Source organism: Gallinula chloropus (assembly GCF_964237585.1).
Source record: "Gallinula chloropus genome assembly, chromosome: 8".
Lineage (NCBI taxonomy): Eukaryota > Metazoa > Chordata > Aves > Gruiformes > Rallidae > Gallinula > Gallinula chloropus.
The window spans coordinates 572,466-590,390 of NC_140093.1; the positions used below are offsets into that span (position 1 = coordinate 572,466).

General features: G+C 56.6%; 2 protein-coding genes across 2 annotated transcripts in view; one reads left to right on the plus strand and one right to left on the minus strand.

Annotated features, from left to right (window-relative positions):
• MED12L (mediator complex subunit 12L) overlaps positions 1-3,918 on the plus strand; it is a gene marked incomplete at its 5' end in the record, with an annotated part of 118,333 nt that extends 114,415 nt beyond the window's left edge. Inside the window, 4 exons of the mRNA XM_084267609.1 lie at positions 443-599; positions 1,447-1,512; positions 2,637-2,718; positions 3,189-3,918. Of these exons, the coding sequence (XP_084123735.1) occupies positions 443-599; positions 1,447-1,512; positions 2,637-2,718; positions 3,189-3,238 (355 nt within the window). The 3' untranslated portion in view covers positions 3,239-3,918. The remainder of the gene's footprint in view (positions 1-442; positions 600-1,446; positions 1,513-2,636; positions 2,719-3,188) is intronic.
• A 1,927-nt stretch (positions 3,919-5,845) lies between these two features.
• IGSF10 (immunoglobulin superfamily member 10) lies at positions 5,846-17,613 on the minus strand (the record flags this gene model as incomplete). The annotated part of the gene is made up of 8 exons (XM_084267166.1): positions 5,846-7,754; positions 8,671-9,571; positions 10,100-10,325; positions 10,453-10,588; positions 12,001-14,227; positions 14,920-15,310; positions 16,685-16,814; positions 17,420-17,613. The coding sequence occupies 8 exons, from the start codon at positions 17,611-17,613 to the stop codon at positions 5,846-5,848; spliced, it is 6,114 nt and encodes a 2,037-aa protein (XP_084123292.1).
• Between the last annotated feature and the right edge of the window lie 312 nt (positions 17,614-17,925).

Below are 17,925 nucleotides of genomic sequence, written 5' to 3' on the forward strand. Positions count from 1 at the left end.
TCTTGCTGCTTCATCCATGTGAGTTATTCCCCTCGCAGCCCAAGGAGTAGCTCTTGCTCACTGTGTTTCTCCAGTGTTCTGTAAAGAAGTCTTTGTACTCTGGTGTAAATTGATGGTGATGTAGCTCGGAGATGTTTTGGTCTGGAGAATGTTTTAGTGCCTCTGTGGAATTCCTGCTCGTCACTTTTCCTAGTACAGCAGGAGTGGAATGCTTGGGTCTGGCTGTGTTTAGAGGAACAAGTTACTACCTACATGGGTTACTTGGCAACAGTATGGTGTGGCTGCTCTTGCAGGGTGGGTTTCAGAGCATCTGTATTCAGAAATACATTCTTCCTGGAAGAGGTCTTACAAATCTGTGGAGACCTAAGGTGTGAGCTCTCCTAAACTAACTCCTGCTCTGTCTGTAAAAGAAGGGTAATCCATTGCTTTCCTCCCCAATCAGATTGAGCCATCAGTCTTTGCAGCCGAACTCACTGGTTGGAGGTGGGCTGGACAGTGCATCGACCGCGGGTGCACATCCGACCCTCAGCTCGGTGCAGCTGCCTCCGGAGCCGGTCAGGCAGAGGCAGCAGCAGATGCGACAGCAGAGACTCTTCCAGGTGAGGGGCTTGGCTGCACTGGAGGCTGGGGGGGTCACTGCAGGAAGGGGTGTAAAATCACCACATCAGGTGATGGCCATACGGCATCAAGTGTGTCCACGAGCCCAGAGCAGCAGAGCCTGGTGCTGCAGACCCAGCCTGCTCTTCCTCAGGGACAGTCATTCCTGGCTTACCTGTGGGATCCCAAAACAGCTCTGGACATACATGCAAAATGCAGTATGTTGGTTTTTCAAGACTGCAGAATGCCCCTGGAGAAGGTAAATTTGAGACCAGCCTGGCTGGGTGTGCTGAGACCACAGCTGTGGTTGTGCTCTGCCCTGTCTGCCCTTACATCGCGTACTGGAATTAAACCCAAGGGCTTGCTCCCTGCCCGGCCTGCTGCCCGTGTTCTGATTTGATCATGGATCTTTAATGTGGGGGTAGGTATCAGTTTATCAGCTAAATATACAGGACTGAGCCCAGGAGAGGTAAACGGCCTGAAGAGTCCTTCCCGTGGCCCTGTGATGGTTGGAATTATGTCTGTGGTTTTGTTCTTGTTCAGCAGCTGTGCCAGTTCAAGTCAACTGCTCACGTCTGTTATCTGATAGCTTGGTATTGTACTCAACCAGATGTACCACTTTTGGGAACCCACTGTCTATTATCAGCACTCCCTGTCAGCCTTGGCGTGGCTGGCGGTGAAAGCAGAGCGCTGTGTGGCTGATCCCCCTCAGGGCCTGTGCCCCACGCTGTAGCAGCCCACATCCCACGCCGGACATGGGCCGTGCCGAGCCGAGCTGCTTGGCTGGTGGCCGTTCCCTGTGGCAGTGTGTGCTGTGCCGCTGCTGCCTCAGCACCCCTCTTCTTTCAGGTGCAGCAGCAGCCGGGGCCGCAGCCGGCACTTGGTCTCCAGCCCGTGCAGCCGCAGCAGCCTTTGGTAAGCAGAGGCCACTGCCAGGTGTTTTGGGGAGGTTGAGGGTAGTGACAGGGTGGGTTTTGTCACTGACAGTGGGTACTGGTGTGTTTCTAGTTCTGTACCCCTCTCTTCCATTGCTGGTGCCATCAGACTGCCCAGGCTGCCCATGAATTCATGGGGGTGGGAAATGAGCTGCTTTCAGGTCATCCTCAGCCCTACTCCTCGTACAGCAGAATCCCCTTTGAGACAGTCTTTCCTGCTGAACTGGAGCCCTTCATGGCTGGGAATGGTTTTACCAAATCCCTCCCACTGAATCCCAGTGTCACTATGTTTGTGTCTTGTGTTTGGGAAGCTTTTCCAGACATGCTTAAGAGTGAGGGTAACCAGGTGAGGGTAACCAGGTGAGGGTAACTAGAGAAAGTCGGCTATAGGAAAACAGAAGCTGCTGAACTTAGGAGTTGAACAGCCTTAATCAATGTCATCTGACAGAGAAAGTCAGAGGCGGTGTGTGAGTGAAGAGAAGGATGTTTGAAGATGTTTATCTGGTAGCTGCTGGAGATCAGTTTCAGCCACTTTGAGCTTTTCTTCCTCACATTTCTGTGCAGAACTCACAGACACCTACCTGCCTGGCCAGCTCCTTGTCCTGCGTAGTGCAGCCCAAAGCTTCCCCTCTCCTGGTTTGTGTCCCCCAGGACACCCCGGTGTGGGTAATGCCTTGGGCTGACCTCAGCAGTCACTGCACACTGCTAGCCAGGAGATTGCACAAGGTGTTTGAAGTCAGGGATTTGGTTTCCAAAAGGGAAAAGGTGCTGAAGTCTTGTAAAAGGCTGAAACTTCCTTCAGTAAGCAAAAAGCATCACTGAAGGGAACCATGGGCAGCACACATGATGCCATTAGAGCTTTGAGTAGCTCCACGTCATTCAGCACATCAGGTGTTCAGACTGGTCAGGTGTATTGTGTGTCCTGTGCAGAAGCACAGAAAGCACTTAGTTAGAGGCAGAGCATTTCCAAGGAGAACTCCAGGGCGCAGGAGCTGCTGCCCCTCTGCTCCCCTCTGCCTGCCCAGGGCAGCAGGAGCTGCGCTTCGGCAGCACCACCCCGGCACTCGGGCCAGTCCTTGCATCTTCCTCCTCCTCCTCCTGCAGTTCTCCAGGCAAGGCCTACAGCAGACACAGCAGCAGCAGCAGACGGCGGCGCTGGTCCGGCAGCTCCAGAAGCAGCTCTCCAGTGAGTGTGCGGTGGACTCATGGACGTGGGTGCACAGATTTGAACAGGGAGTGACCCCAGTGCTGCCCTTGACTGCTGCCCCGGGTGTTCACCTACAGCCAGCTGGGATGCCCACCTTGTGGTGATGCTCACCTACGGATGCCCACCCCGTAGCAATGGAACGCCAACGTTCTGGTGCATCCCACAGGTTCCCACTGGTCTCCAGAGCTGCCCAAGTGCCTCAGGGCTGGTGCACCATTTGCTGCCCGTTCTCTCCCCTCACTTCCATAGTCCTGTGGCAGGCACAGTCCTGAGCAAGCGAGCGCCTGCGTGAGGTCGTGTGTGAGGGGATGTGGGCTCCTGCCCAGAACCGGGGGGATCCCCAAGTTTGTCATCCTGGGCACAAACACCCCCCTTTGCTTTACTCCCCTTTGCTTCACTCCCCTTGGCTTTACTCCCCTTTGCTTCACTCCCCTTTGCTTTACCCCCAGGTAACCAGCCGCAGGGAGTGAACCAGTACGGGCACCCTCCACACTTCTGAGCTGGAGCCGGAGGGGAGTTGGCGGGTGACGTTTGCACTGAAGAACAGAGCACTCCAGACTCAATGCACTAGTCCTTGCTAGCGAGCAGAGATCACTTCTTCTTCTTTCCAGACTTCTTTTTTGTGCTGCAGTCGATGTGAGTACGTGACAAGGTGGGTTTGGGGCTGGGGACATCACTTTGCGTTTGGCTCGGGTCAATGTTCGCTCTCGTGGGCCTCTGAAGAATGTTGTTGCAGAGTTTATGAATCTGGTGCTTTTTAGGTCCTGCTACTTGTAAAGAGGACAAAGAATGCTGGATTTATTTATTTGTGGGAAACACTTTTTTTGGGTTTTGGGGTGTTGGGTTTAGGTTTTGGGGTTTATTTTGTTTGGGGATTTTTTGTTTTTCTTTTTTTTTTTCTTCTTTTTTTTTTTTTTAAGAAGAACTGCACTGGACCAAACTCCTGAACTGAAAGGCACTTCCCATTTTGGCATTGAGGTTAATTTGTTCATTGAAATGTTCACCTCTTCCTTTGTGGGTAGAACAGGCATCAGTTTAACTTGTGTTCATTTGACTGTAATTTTCATAAGCACTTTATAAAGTTCTTTGTTTTAAAGTACCGATTTTCTCTTGCTCTTATTGTGGTAAGAAGGTGCTGAAGTGGGTTTATTGCTTGTATTAGAACTTCTTAAAGTTTATATTAAAAGCCACAATGTAACGTTAATAAACCTACTAGAAGTAGCAGTGTTTGATACTGGTGTTCTTGATACAAAGCCCGGGGTGAGCCCTCTGCACCGGGTGTGACAGGCACAGGGGTTGGAGAGTCAGCGTGGGCTCTGCCCACTTGTGTGGGGAAAGCTCCAGGTCTCAGCAGAGCCTCCTGGGGTTTGAATCGCTGTGGCCCACTTGATGCCTCCAGTAGCGACTCTTGAACCACTTCCAGAGCGAGGTGGGAAGTGCCCTGCACCCCAAGGGGAACAAGCCCGGGCACCAGGACAGCGCGGGGGGAGCAGCACTGTGCAGGAGGAGCTGCAGCCCTGGTGACACCGAGCGCTCCGTGCCCGGCAGCGTGTCCTCGGGGACAAGGGGCCGATGGGGCCTGGGGGCTTTGAGCAGAGTGTGGCCAGGGGGTCCAGGGAGGGTCTGTTCCCCTCCCCTCTGCTGAGCAACAGCTGGGGCTGGGTGTGCAGTGCTGGGCTCCCAGTGCAGGCCAGACTGGGAGCTGCTGGGGAGAGTCCAGGGAGGGTATGAGGATGATGAGGGGCTGGAGCATCTCTGCTGTGAGGGGGGCTGAGGGAGCTGGGACTGTTCAGGAGACAGCGAGGGGATCCCATCGACACCCACCCGTATCTCAAGGGGGTGTCAGGGGAGGGGTCAGACTCTTCCCAGTGGTGCCCAGTGACAGGACAAGGGGCAGGGGGCACAAATCAGAGCACGGGAAGGTCCCTCCCAACGGGAGGAAAAACTTCCTCACTGTGTGGGTGCCCGAGCCCTGGGACAGGCTGCCTGGAGCTGTTGGGGAGTCTCTTTCCTGGGGAGATCCCAGCCCTGGGGTCCTGTGTGACCTGCTCTGGCTTCAGCAGGGGGTCGGGCTGGGAGATCTCCAGCCGTCCCTCCAACCCCCCAACCCAGGACCCTGTGAAAGCCACCAAAGCCCCTTCTGCGGTTTCAGCGCTGCCGGAGCTCACAGCTCTTCATACTGAAGAGGCCCCACACGAGTTGTGTCAGCTCCACGGAGTACGGTGAGTGTTTCCAGTCCAGGTTTGAGTCTCGAGTGAGGGCTGGGTGTTTTGGTGGTGTGATGCACAGTGTGGTACCAGCTGAGTGCAGAAACACAAGTAAGTTATAAATTACAGTTACTACAGTTACATCATTATGTGAAAACCTGTCCAAATATTTCTGCTCATATCAGAATTTTAAAAAACAGAAAGATTTTATTACTGGTTTTGTACTTTAGGAGTTAAGTCTATATGATTATTTTTTTAAGATGCATTCATTTTGAATGTGGGGGGGGTTGGACCCAATGATCTCCTGAGGTTCCTTCCAACCCCTACGATTCTGTAATTCTTTGTACGAACCAGCCCCCAGGTCTGCAAAAAGGACTCTGTGAAGCAGAGCTGTGCTGGTAGAAATGCTTCCTGACTTCTTTCACCACTGAATATTTATTAAAACCCCCATACTAAATATTCAGACATACGGAGAAGGTAATGGCATCCCGATACAACCTGCTCTTTGGTGCTGCTTTAGGTGAGCTGTGCCGACAGCCACACAAGGTGGGTAACCCTAAACTCCTGACAATGCCTGTCCCGTCCCGAATGCCTCTCGGTGTGCTTCCAGAATGTCATTACTGCATTTGGCAGCCAGTGTTTGGTGGCAAAGTGCCTGAACGTTGTTTCTATGTAAGTCTGTTCAGTGCTGTATGGACAAGTGGTAGGTAAGAGCACTGGATCTCCCTGGCCCGAGCCCTGCTCCTCTCTCTCTGTTACACAGTCAGTGCAGGCTTGGTGCTGTGAATGGATTTAGGCACTTACACGCCTGGGGCTGCCTTTGATTACAGTTACTCCGTGAATTAACCCAGTCCAGCTGCAGATTTTATTAACAATGACGTGGGTCGTTCTCTCTTACGTCACATGACGTGAACGTATGTCACTGTGAAGTCACTGCCGAGAGGGTTCTTCGCTGTGCATCTGTATGTGCCGGAATCGGAGGGTCGGGGGTTCCTGATGAGCAGCGTCCCCGGGGGCTGGAGCAGTTTGCTCCCAGATGCCAGCCCGTGGCGAGCCACAGCCAGCACGGAGCGGTCGGGCAGCTCCCAGGAGATTTCTGGGGTGGGCACCCCCAGCGCTGCGCAGCGGAGCTGAACCGCGGCGCCGGGCAGCGTGTGTACGGTCAGGGGTGGTCTGCTCGTAATCCTTGGGGCAAAGGCCACAACGTCAACGGGGACACTTAGAGAGGCGTCCCCGGCGTCGTTGTGCACCTTACACACGTAGTGCCCTCGGTCGTGGATAGTGGCCTCCCGTATGACCAGGGTACCGTTCTCCAGCAGCATGTACCTGCTGCTGATGTGCGGCCGGTCCAGCACGCGGCCGCCTGGCAGAGTCCAAGCTGTGCTCGGTCTGGGGCTCCCCTCGGACAGGCAGTGAAGCGAGAGCGACTCCCCACTGACGCCCTTCACCAGCCCCGGTGGGTGTGTGAGAATGGTGGGTTTCCGTCCCACTTCCAGGAGGATCATCCTCTCAATGTAGCCCACGGGATTCCTGGCAGCGCAGCGGTACTTCCCGGCCTTGTCTCTGTCGGGGCTGTAGATGGTAAGGGTCCCATCGCTCCTCGTGACAAACTGGGGGCTCCTGATGCCGCTGGCAAACCACGTGCCATTGGGCAGCATCCAGCTGACGTCAGGCAGGGGGTTTCCATCCACGGAACAGTTCAGTGTCATGCTCTTCCCGGGTCTCAGTATCACCTTTTCATTGAAGGGGTTTTTAAACGTCGGTCGCCGCAGCATCTCCAGCACCTCCAGCTGCACCACCAACACGCTCTCCCCGCCGTCGTTCCGGGCCACGCAGATAAACTCTCCCATGTCCGAGGGCCGTATGTTCCGAATCTCCAGCGTCCCGTTTCTGTGCACCACAACCCTGCTCCCGTAGTAGGGAGCTGTCAGGAAGATGTTATCGGGCATGATCCACATCACCTGCGGCGGGGGCGTCCCCGCTGCCTGGCAGTCGATCAGTTTCTTTGAGTGCCGCACTGCCGCCACTCTCCTCACTGTTCTGTTCCCCTGTAAACCGTTTATGACAGGTGGGTTGGCGACCACATCCAGCCTGTACAGCTTCGTGGCTTCCCCCCCGGGGCTGCGAGCCACACACGTGTACTCCCCGGCATCCAGCAGTTTGACCTGGCGGACGGACAGCGAGCCGTTGGCGTGCAGGAGGTGCCTGTCTGTGGACGAGGAGATGACATCACTGGAAGGCAGCAGCCAGAATATCCTGGGCTTGGGGTCGCCAGCAGCTTCACAGCCCAGCAGCGCCGTATCTCCAGCGTGCGCTGAAAGGCGTGTCTTGTAGCTGTGCTTTATCTGGGGGGCTGCCACGACGACCGTGACACGTACCTTCATTTCGTCCCTTCCCAGGGTGTTCTGAGCGTAGCAGGTGTAATCCCCGCCCTCCCCTACCCCGGCTGTGTTGAGGTACAGAGTCCCGTTGTCAAAGAGGACGTATCTGCGAGCCCTGCGGCCGCTGTCGTCTGCCAGCATCGCGTTGTTGACCAGGGTGCCATCTGGCAAGCTCCAGGATATTTCCGGGGCGGGGGACCCTGAGGCCTTGCAGTCCACCTGGAAACCCTTCCCGTACGGCACCAGCCTCTTGAAATACTGTTTCTGGTGGATCTTGGCGGGCGCCATGGCGATGCTGACCTTCATCCACATCAGATCGTCTCCGAGTCTGTTTCTTGCCACACACAAATAGTCGCCTGCGTCCTTCTCCGTCACGGCCTCAATACCCAAGGAGCCGTTGGGGTACACGTGGATCCGACTCCCCATCCTGTTGCGGGGGGAAAGAGGAAAAGGATCATGGAACAAAGGCTGGTGGTGAACGCTGAGCACTCAAAGTGCCTGATGGTACCAGCCCAGCACGACACGGCAGCTCCTTCCAAACACACCGTGACCACAGCGCCTGTGGACCCAGCAAGTTACAACTTGACATACCTGCTGTGTCTGCTGTCACATGGAAGTGCCTGTCCCTGCTGTCCCTGTGCAAAGCTGCACGATGCTGCTCTGCCTTGCTGAGAACTGCTGAACCTCGTGTCCCTCATCCTACCAGCCCCTGCTCCTCTTCCTCATGCTTCTCTTTGCAGGGAGCCTGTGGCACTTGGCCCGGGGCAGCTGGCAGCACTGCTGCCTGTTATCCATAGGGACACTTGGCACGAGTTTACTCACTGGCTGGGGACGCAGACCTGGACCCCCTCCTCAGCCCAGCTGCACATTCTCATGAGCCTCTGGGACCATCTGGAGCTGGGGCTGTCCCTCTCCAAGCGAGTTTGGGGCGTTACAGTGGGGGGAGACCTCAGAGGGAGACCTGGCAGAGGCTACAGAAGCCTCTTCCTCCTGAGCCCTGCTTCACAAAACCCTCTAAAGAAAGTTTCCTCCTATGAAATGACAAACTTCAGCCACTCCAGGACTAGCGTCGGTTTCTTTAACAGGAGTAGGACTTGTACTCGTTGTGGTAAGCCCTCACCCACGCCTGGCACCTGATGGGGTCTGTTATTAGGTCTGCAACAACCAGGCACCATCTCAGATGCTGCACACTGAATCTCGTGCATTTAGTATGTTTCACAGTGAACCCACAATGTCAGCGTACGAGGTACCGTGTCTGTGACAGGCTCTTGCAGAGAAGCACCAGAGAAGACAGTGTTTGAAGTATGAAAGAGGTGTGTGGAGTGGGGGAATAAGACTCCTACCTGTGCCACTGGTCAACCACTGCCTTGGAAGGTAACCTCCAGATGATCCTGGGCTCTGGCTGCCCCGTCCCAGTGCAGTTCAGGAGCAACTTATCCCCAAACTTCAACTGAGTCACCTCAGGAGAGGATGAGGCTATTTTTGGCAGCGTGTCCCTGTGCTCCACGCTGAGGCTCACCACCCTCCTCTCCGAGCCCGTCGAGCTTGTGGCTATGCACTCGTAGTTCCCGCTGTCGGAAGGGGCGACGTTCCTGAGGTGCAGGGTGCCGTTGGGGAACAGGAACAGCTTCGTGTTCACAGTCTGCAGGGGCTTCACCACTGTGCCATCGAAGAGGACCCAGTGGACGCTGGGCTGAGGGTTCCCCTCCACGGTGCAAGGCAGCTCCAGGTGGTCCCCCGTGGTTCCCTCAACGCGCTGTCTCTTCTCTTCCCGGATGGCGGGCGGCGCGGCGATGACCTGCAGCCTGACCGCCAGCGTAGCGCTGCCCGCAGGGTTTTTAGCCACGCACGTGTAGAGGCCCCTGTCGTAGACCGTGACGTCCCTGATAACTAAAGTGCCGTCCGGCTCCACCTGAACCTTGCTGTTTCTGGCGGTGGGGTGGGAGACGTGCGTCTTGTTGGCGAGCACCCAGGAGATGGCGGGGGGCGGCCGGCCCTCGGCCCTGCACCCCAGCGCCACCGGCGTCCCCGAGTGAGCGGTGAGGAGCTGCCACCTGCTGCCGGCGATGCGGGGCGGGTAGGCCACGACCGACAGGGTGACCAGGAGCCGCGCGGCGCCGTGCGGGTTGGCCGCGGTGCACAGGTACTGCCCGCGGTCCCCCAGGCCCGCGCGGGTGATGGAGAGCGTGCCGTTGGCGAACACCGTCCACCTGCCGTCCCCTCGGCCTGCCGGGGCATCGGTGCCTAGGGAAGCAAGGGGACAACACTGCAGCAGGTCAGCCTCTCTCTTCTGAAGCTTCTTTTTTACTCAGTTCCCCCCCCCCCCCCCCCCCCAAAACAGGGACTGAGTCTGCACTGAGCAGATGGGACACTGCACCCCCAAACATCCTTGGCATAGCCTTGCCCATGCTTTGTGCACTCCTGAGTGTCCTGACCCAGCTTTAGCCAGACCCCACGGCTTGCTGCCACAGATTGGTCCTCTCCCTTCTCTCACTGCTCTGAGCCAGCAGCTAATGTGCAACAATAAACACAGAATTAGGAGTTAAATATAGATTAGGTATCTTGTTCTTTTTACTCCCCTAAAGAACTGTTTCATAGCGAGTAGTAAGATGCTTCAGCAAGTGTGCTGGGATCTTTCCTTTTCGCTGTCCCTGAGCTCATCTTTTCATGGCACTCTGCAATGGGGAAATACCTGAGTTTGGCACACAAGATGCCTGACAAATGCCAAGGCTACAATGGGAGGTTAATTCTGGAGAGCTTTATCAAGCTTACCTGATGATATCTTGGTCCACTGTATAGTTGGTCGGGGGTGACCGGTCGCTTCACAAGGAATAAAAGCATCCGAATTAGCCAGCACGGTGAAAGCAGCTAGTGTTCCTCCAGCTATCCTGGGCTTTGCAAAGCGACTGCTGCTTAGGGAGTCCAGGGCTGCAGGACTGGCTGTGGTATGTTCCTGCTCTTGACTCTTCGACCAGCCTCGGACAGGAGTGTCCTGGTCCTGCCAAGGAGCACGGGGAGTCGTGATCCGTGCCGGCCCCGGGATGGGCGGGGTACGGAGAGCTGCCTCCTGGCCTCTCCCTGTGACTTCAGCAGAGGGTTTCGGGCAGGATTTGCTTGTTCCCCACGGTGATGAGCTGGTTCTGGCAGCACTTGCAGGCAGCACAGTGGGCGATGGGGCTGGCGGTGAGTGGGGATGCGGTGTGCGGCGGGGAGCCACGTCTGTGGACGCAGCAGCAGCACTGGTACTTGACTGGGTCGCTGCTGGGAACGTGGGCCGTGCTGTGTGGGGCTCCTGGAGAGCCCCCGCTTCCACCGTGGGGTGCCATCTGCCACCTGCCACGGTGGTGGCCTTGATCTGCTGAGCAGGTTCTGACCTGGGCACTGCAGGGGCTGCGGCAGGTCCTGCGCTCGCGGCTGTGACGGGCTGGGAAGGCCACAGCAGGGCTTGGGGTGGCATGGAGGGGCTCTGAGCAGTGCCAGGGCCGGCTGCTGCCGCGGCTGGCGGGGAGCTCCTCTGCCAGCTGAGGGCTGTGGGTGTCTGTGTGGCTGCTGCAGGCTCGTGCTGAGGCGCTGCGGGGCTGTGAAGCGGCACTTCAGTCGCTGAGACGGCGCTTGCAGGCTCAGGGAGAGGTTCTGTGGGTGCAGGTGATGGTTGGGCTGTGGTCAGGCCGGGCACAGCCGTGTTCTCCCCTGGCATCGCTGTGGCGCTGCGGCCGGTGGGCCCGCTTTGCAACGCGGGCGTTCCAGGGGGCCGCCGCCGCCTCGGGCCCCTCTTTCTGCCCACCCTGAGCCCTTTCCTTCTGGTGACTGTGGGGCTGGTTTGAGGAGTGATAATGGGTGTCACTGTTGGCTTCAGACTTGTTGCAGCCGTTCCCTGGGCTGTTGCAAGACTGGAGTAGGAGCGCAGATCTGCAGTGGGAAGATGCTCTTCAGAGCTGCCGTTGCCATAGTGAACGGGTTTGGTTACAGAGAAGAAGCTACTGCTGTGATTCCCACCAGCTGAAAGAGGTGTGAGGAGCAAAGGAGACGTTCTGGACATGGACAGTGCTGCTGGAGTTTTAGGAAGCGTGGTCGATACCTCAATTGAAGGAGACACATCCGTCCGTGGGTCTGGTACCAGCTTCAGAACCTCTTTTTGTGCACCATTTCCAAAGAGATGTTCCCAAGTAGTTTTTCCTCCTTGGGAACTCCTTGGTGAGGTCCTAGGGTTAATGCTGGGTGTGACTGATTCCAGGGTAGAAGACACCTCTGTGCTTATGGCAATTTCTGTCGCCACGTGAGCTGTGTGACTTGCTGCCGGGCTGATGCTGACAGGTTGGACTCTATCAGTATTGGTCTGAAAGGCAGCACTGCGCTCCTGCTCCCATCGAGGAGCATCTCGTGTGCCTGTTGCAATGAGAGTCAGGGCTGTCAGAGCAGCTGTTTGCCTTGCACCAGCTTCGTTGTGCTCTTCCCTGAGGAACGCTGTGTTCTGATGGGTACCCACACCTGGGTGCTCCAAGGGAACGGTTGTGTCAGGGAGGGGGGACAGGGGTGCTTCTGGGCTGAATGGGTTGATGGAGTGGCTCACATTGTGTAGGGCTGGTGAATGTGACACAGATCTTGTACTCAGTGGAACATCTGGAGCCACAGCTGTGCCTCCTCTGGCCGATCCTGGCCTCCCAAAGCTGTACCTGTGCTCCTTCATACTTGGGATGCGCCCTGGCCTAACAATCCGTCTCCTGCTGGAAATCTTCCTTCTCCTTCCCTGCTGCTGCTGGGCCTGGGGTGTGCGAGCTGTAGCAGCCTGGATAATCTGAACGGGCTGATCAGTGATGGTGGTTGAGGCCAGTGCTGGCGTAGGAGTCACCTGCTCCTGAGTACTGTGAAAATAACCCTGACCAAGCCCAGGGCTCAGCTCACTGACCGTCACCACAGGTATCAGGTGACCTGATTGCATCACACCGCTTGCTGATGTCTGACTTACCCCCTCCTGGGAAAGACCTGGTGCAGTGGTAGGTTCTGGGTATGTCTGCAGCCACCTGCTGTCCGATGACAAGGACTGGGAGAAAGGAGAGGGCAGGGGAGTTACTGCCTGCACAACCCAGGGAGGGGTCTTCTGAGCAAGAGTGCTGCTCATGGTCCCCACAGTGATCGCAGTCCCCAGGGTAGATACAGCAGCTGTCTCTGTCACTGGCATCATGAATTCATCTTCTGGAGATATGAGATCACCAGAGGTCTCCTCCTCATCCTCAGCTACTTGTGAGACTTGAGCAGGTGGCTTTGCTGCAACTTCTCCTTGCTTCTCTGTCAGCGTCATGTTCCTCTTTGTCTTCTCCAGAAGGGCTGCCCAGCGCTGCGGGTCGACTCTCCTGGCTGAGGAGACAAACTGTCTTCTGTGCCCCCTGAACCGCCTGCCTGTCTTGTGCCGGTGGTGCCGGTAACTCATCTTCCCAGAGCCGGACCTTTCGCGGGCGCCCTGTGGGACCCAGCGCCTGGAGGAGGCGGCAGCTGGGTCCAGATCAGCCGTCAGGGCAGCCAGAGCAGCGAGCGGCTGCTCCTGTGCCGCAGCAGAGGCCAGCGCGGCGTGGCCAGAGCCATCGCCCTCCTCCCATTCTCCCACAGGTTCTTTCTCCAGGGTGCTCCTGTCCTGTCTGACCAGCACTTGGAAAACCAACAGATCGACGCCGTAGCGGTTGGCAGCAACACACCTGAAGTAGCCGTGGTCTCGCCCCGTCACCCCCTGTATTCTCAAGGTGCCGTTGTCAAAAACGTGCCTGTTTCTCAGGGAACGGTGAAGAATCGTGTGCTCGGGCAGCACCCAGCTGACGGCAGCATCTGGGACGGCCGCGGCTGTGCAGGGCAGGTAGAGCGTGCTGCCAGCCAGCGCGGAAAGCTGGGCTCCATTCACAGCCGCCTGCCCCACGTGCGGATCCACCACGGTCACCCTGAACGTGAGGGTGTCAGCGTCGCCCTGATTCGTGCCTACGCAGTGGTAAAGCCCAGTGTCAAAGGTGTCGGCTGTCCGCAGCGTCAGCGTCCCGGTCTCGACCACGACGATCCTCCCGTCCTCACTGATGTGAGGGGCTGGCACTCTGCTCCCATCAGCCAGGATCCACTCCACCGCAGGAGCCGGCTCCCCGGCCGCTCGGCACTCCAGCACTACGGTGCCCCCGACTAAAGCGGTGTGCTCCGTCTGTGTCCCGTTGTCCCTGGGGATGATGGTCCAGTGGTTTCGCACCTGGATCCTGTCGGCACTGGGCAAAATCATCTGAGCATCAGTGAAGTACTGGATGTGCAGCGCGCTAAGCGTGGTTGCTGTCCTGTCCAGCCGCAAGGCCACGCGGCTCTGCATTAACCACGCCGGGTCGGCCCTCAGCTCAGCCTCTATATTGGTAAAAAGTTCATCTTTTTCTGAGATTTGTTTGTATGTGTAACCCCTGGAAGGCACGTTAGCTGCTTGGACCTTTTGTTCCAGTTTTAAGGGGGAGTTACTGTACAGTGCCAGGATGCTCCAGAGCTGCTGAATGCGGTCATACTCGATGCCACACACAAGAAGTGCTGAGATCGATGCTCTGAGTACTGTGCTGTTGCCTTCTCTGCCCAGTGAGATGGGAGACATTCCTTTAGGCTTCTGGATGTTGCAAACCAAGTCACCTCTGTTCCCTGCTTGGTCTGTCATGTTCAAAACCATGGAGCCTATCGGGGCGATGAAGTCCTCGGCGGACACGGAACCGAAATCCCCGTCCCCAGGCACTGTGAGGTTTCTAGATTTCAGGGCATCATGTATGGCTGGCTTGGTGCAGGTTAAAGATGCAGAAGGAATATCTGCTAAGCTTCTCCCTGTGCGACTGCTGGGGCTGGCACAGCCCGGGCACTGCTGAGCACCAGAACTCCTGTCTCTCTTGCACTTCATGACCCCTGAAGGGAAGAAGAGTGCTGTAAGCTGTGGCCATACAATCATTAGTGTTAAAAACCACACACAGCTACCAGCGAGTTTTCTCTCGAATCCAACACCAACAAAGTTAATCTCGAAGTAACCTACAAAGCCTGGAGCAGCCCGAGCCCACCCGTGTGTGTTCCCCACGAACCCGCCCACGGAGCGGTGGTCTTACAGCTCCGTGTGACGTGCTGCCGGCCCGGAGGCTCCGCAGCAGCACGAAGGGCTCTGCCACACTCTGCAGCCACAGCTTGTCCTGAGATGGGCTCCTGCAGCCCAGGGGAGGGCTCTGCCATCACCTGCGACCCCTGCTCAGGGCAGCAGCCAAGGAAGCCCTCAGGCCAGCTCCTTTCTTCTTTCCCAAAGGATCGAGTACCCTGCGGCCTCAACTCTTGCCCCTTACATAGGAATGAGCTCCCTCACTCCCTGGTGCCAGAAGCTTTGCAGGGGCCAAGGCAAACCCTGCATCGGGGGCTGCTGCACCAGGGACCACTCTGGATTCATTTCACATGGGAAACGAAGCGGTGTGAATCTGCTTATGCTGGTTACAGGCTCTACAGAAATCCCCCCTGCCCACCTTTCCCGGGAGAGCAATTAAAGCAGAGCCACCCTCCTCAGGACGGGGAAGACGCTGTGCTGCGATTCGGAGGCATGAACAAAGCCCCCCACTCACCTGGTCTCTGCATCGCCCACTCAGCCAAGCCCCGCAGACCGCAGTCACAGGACCAGGGGTTTCCATGGAGGTAAATGCTCTCCAGCTCAGGCAAGGAGGAAAACATTTCTTGTGGGAGGGAAGTCAGCACATTGTCAGACAAATATATGTGCTTCACGAAGGATATTTTAAAGACCTGGCTGTAGCACAAGGTGACAAACGTATCTGGATGAAGCTGCTGCAGTAGGTTTCCTTCCAGGTGGACCAGCCTCAGCGCTGTGAGTCCCTGGAAAACGTTGGGATTTACGAATTCGATTCTGTTGTGGTCCATGTGCAACCGCACCAGACTCTTCAGGCCGTGAAAAGCATCCCTCTGCAGCGCTCTGACCTTGTTGTAACTCATTTTTAAGACCTGTGGATGAAAAATAACACGTGTGTAATATTCCCTGTCCAGTGTTACATCAGGTAAAGCCCCTAACAAGTGTGACGGGAACGTACATCAGCAGACAGAGGTGTGAGTGACAGCCTGAGGAGGAGGAATGCTGGCTGCAGGACTACGGGGCGGCACTTCTGCAGCCACGTTTATGAAATGCAGAGATTTAAAAAGTAAAGCAACGCTGGTCTGTCATTCAGAAAAATCCCAATGAACCCACAGGGGGGAAGGAGGGGGGGCAGAATTTGGCCGTGAGCTGTGGCAGTGGTTTCTGGTGCTGCTGGTGAGAGCAGGCGTCAGGCTGTTGTGCTTGGTGCTGTGCCAGCAGAGCCCAGGCACGTTCCCAGCCTCGGGACCTGTGCCATGCCAAACCTCAGCTCTCGGGTGGCATTCTGCTGCTGGGAGGGCAGGAGTGACATTCCTAACCATGAGATGAACCAAACTGGTGACCTGCTGCAGATTAACCACCGTACCCAAGGCACTTCTCTGTCAGACTTACACTGTCCTGGCCACCTGGTCTGGATGTGGTAACTCAGTGAGGGGAAAAAAGGGACAAAATCACAGTAACGTGCAAGCTTATTGTTTTTGCCAAAGATGATTCCGTTATAACCACCTCTGACTGTGTCACCATCTCGTTTGTGATCAGGGAGGACAGTTTCTAGGACTCTGTGAAGCTTCTTTCATTAAGCCAGCTGCAGTGAGTTGAGAGGCCAGCCTTTGGGCACAGAGCTGCTGACAAGCCCAGAGATCTGCTTCCCTGCTTCATCCCTTCCCTCCCTTTCCCTCCACACCACCACCACCAGGCTTGCTGCCTGACTGGTCTGGGTCTCTCATACTCTTAGTTCATGGCAGCTCCAACATTACTACTTCCCTGCAGTGGTTAGTAATAGCTCTAGGTGGAAATTTAACTGGGGAGAAAGGGTTTCCTGCACATCAGAGGAGTCAGGAATGGTTGTTCCCACGTCACTGTGTAAGTGCTGCTTTGTACGTGATACCTACACAGCCCAGTGAGATGCATCCCAGCATCCCTGTGGGACTCCATACACCAAGTTTTACACCATAGGTAAGTACAGATCATACATGGGAGTGTTTCAGTCAAGGAACAGAACAGGTGTCAAATGCTGCATTTCAAATAGAGGTCCAGAGCCCAGGGAGCTGGGCTGTAAAGCCCCCTTCCAGGTTTGCATGCAGTATGTTCCATTTCTGTTCAGCAGGAACCTTTTTAAGGAAGGACAGACAGGGACAGGACTCTGCGGTGCTGGAGGCTGCCAGTCTGCTCCCCTGATCAGCATGACTGCAGGTTGTTTAAGAGTCGTAAGGAAAAGCAAGATTAGGTCACCTTTTAGCTCTTACCTGTAACGAACATAAATCACTGAACACCTTGTCAGGGATTGTGCTTATCTCGTTGCTGTGCAGCATCAGTAACTCCAGCTTCTCCAGGCCAGAAAAGTCTGTTCCCGTCAGCTGAAGCAAGCTGTTGTACCTGCAAGGGACAGGCCAGGCCAGGCCTGGGGTTAGTGATGGTCTCATCACTGGACTGTATGACAGAGTACTTGCTGGCAGCTGTGTTCAGGGGCCAGCCAAGCCCGGGTACAAACTGTCCTCTGTCCCTTTTCACTGCTCACAGGACAGAACTGTCTGGGAGGCTGAAGCATTCAGCTGAGCACTATTTAACTCGACAGGTATGAGTGCAGGTAACAGCACCGTGTGACCTCCTGAAGCCACAACAAAGTCCCCAAAGATTTTAACACACGCACTGATTTCCCAGCCCACTGCCTGAGCTCTGAATTCCTTTTCTGAGAATGAATTCTGTTTCAGGCTCCTCCTGAGCTCCACTTTACCCATGCAAAACGTTGGGGTAACATAATTCATTTCAGTTCAAGACTTTCTGAAGTCCTCACGCCCTGTGATCCATCCCCAAAACTTCCCCCAGGGCTGGAGGTCTAAGGCTTTGCCAGCTGGGACCGCAGCCACTCCTGAACACCAAGCTCTTCAGATCTATTTATCGCTTGGTTCCAGTTTCAGCCTGGGAACCCTTCTTAGCAGAGGTGCCTGCTCAGGACAGCTAAAACCCGTGGTTAGACGTACCCCAGGTTGATGCGCTCCACGTCGGGCGGGATGCGCGGCGGGACGGCCGTGAAGTACCGGAACGTGCAGTGCACCTCGGTGGGGACGTAGCAGGCGCAGAGCCGCGGACAGGCGGTGCTGCCGGGCAGCGCGGCCAGGCAGGCGGCGAGGAATGCGCCCAGCCAGCCGGGCCCGGCTCCGCACCCTGCCCTCATCCTGCGGGGACGCCGGGCCGATGCTCGGGGAGTTCTGGGACCTGGAAGAAAACCCAGTCCCGGAGCTCTCGGGTTGCCTCGGCGGCAGCTCGGGGTACCGACCCCCGGGGCCGCCCGCTTTAAAGAGACAGGCTCGCGTGTCCTGCCCGCAGGGACCGCTCCGCTCCCGAGGGACGGCGGCGGGGGGAGCGCCGCGGTTGGCTCCGCCGGGACCGATGCCGGGCCGGCACACGTCAGCTCCCGCCCCGCCAGCGGCCGCTCCGAGCAGACCGAGCCCGTTTCCGCGCCCGGCGGCAGACCCGCCCCCCCCAC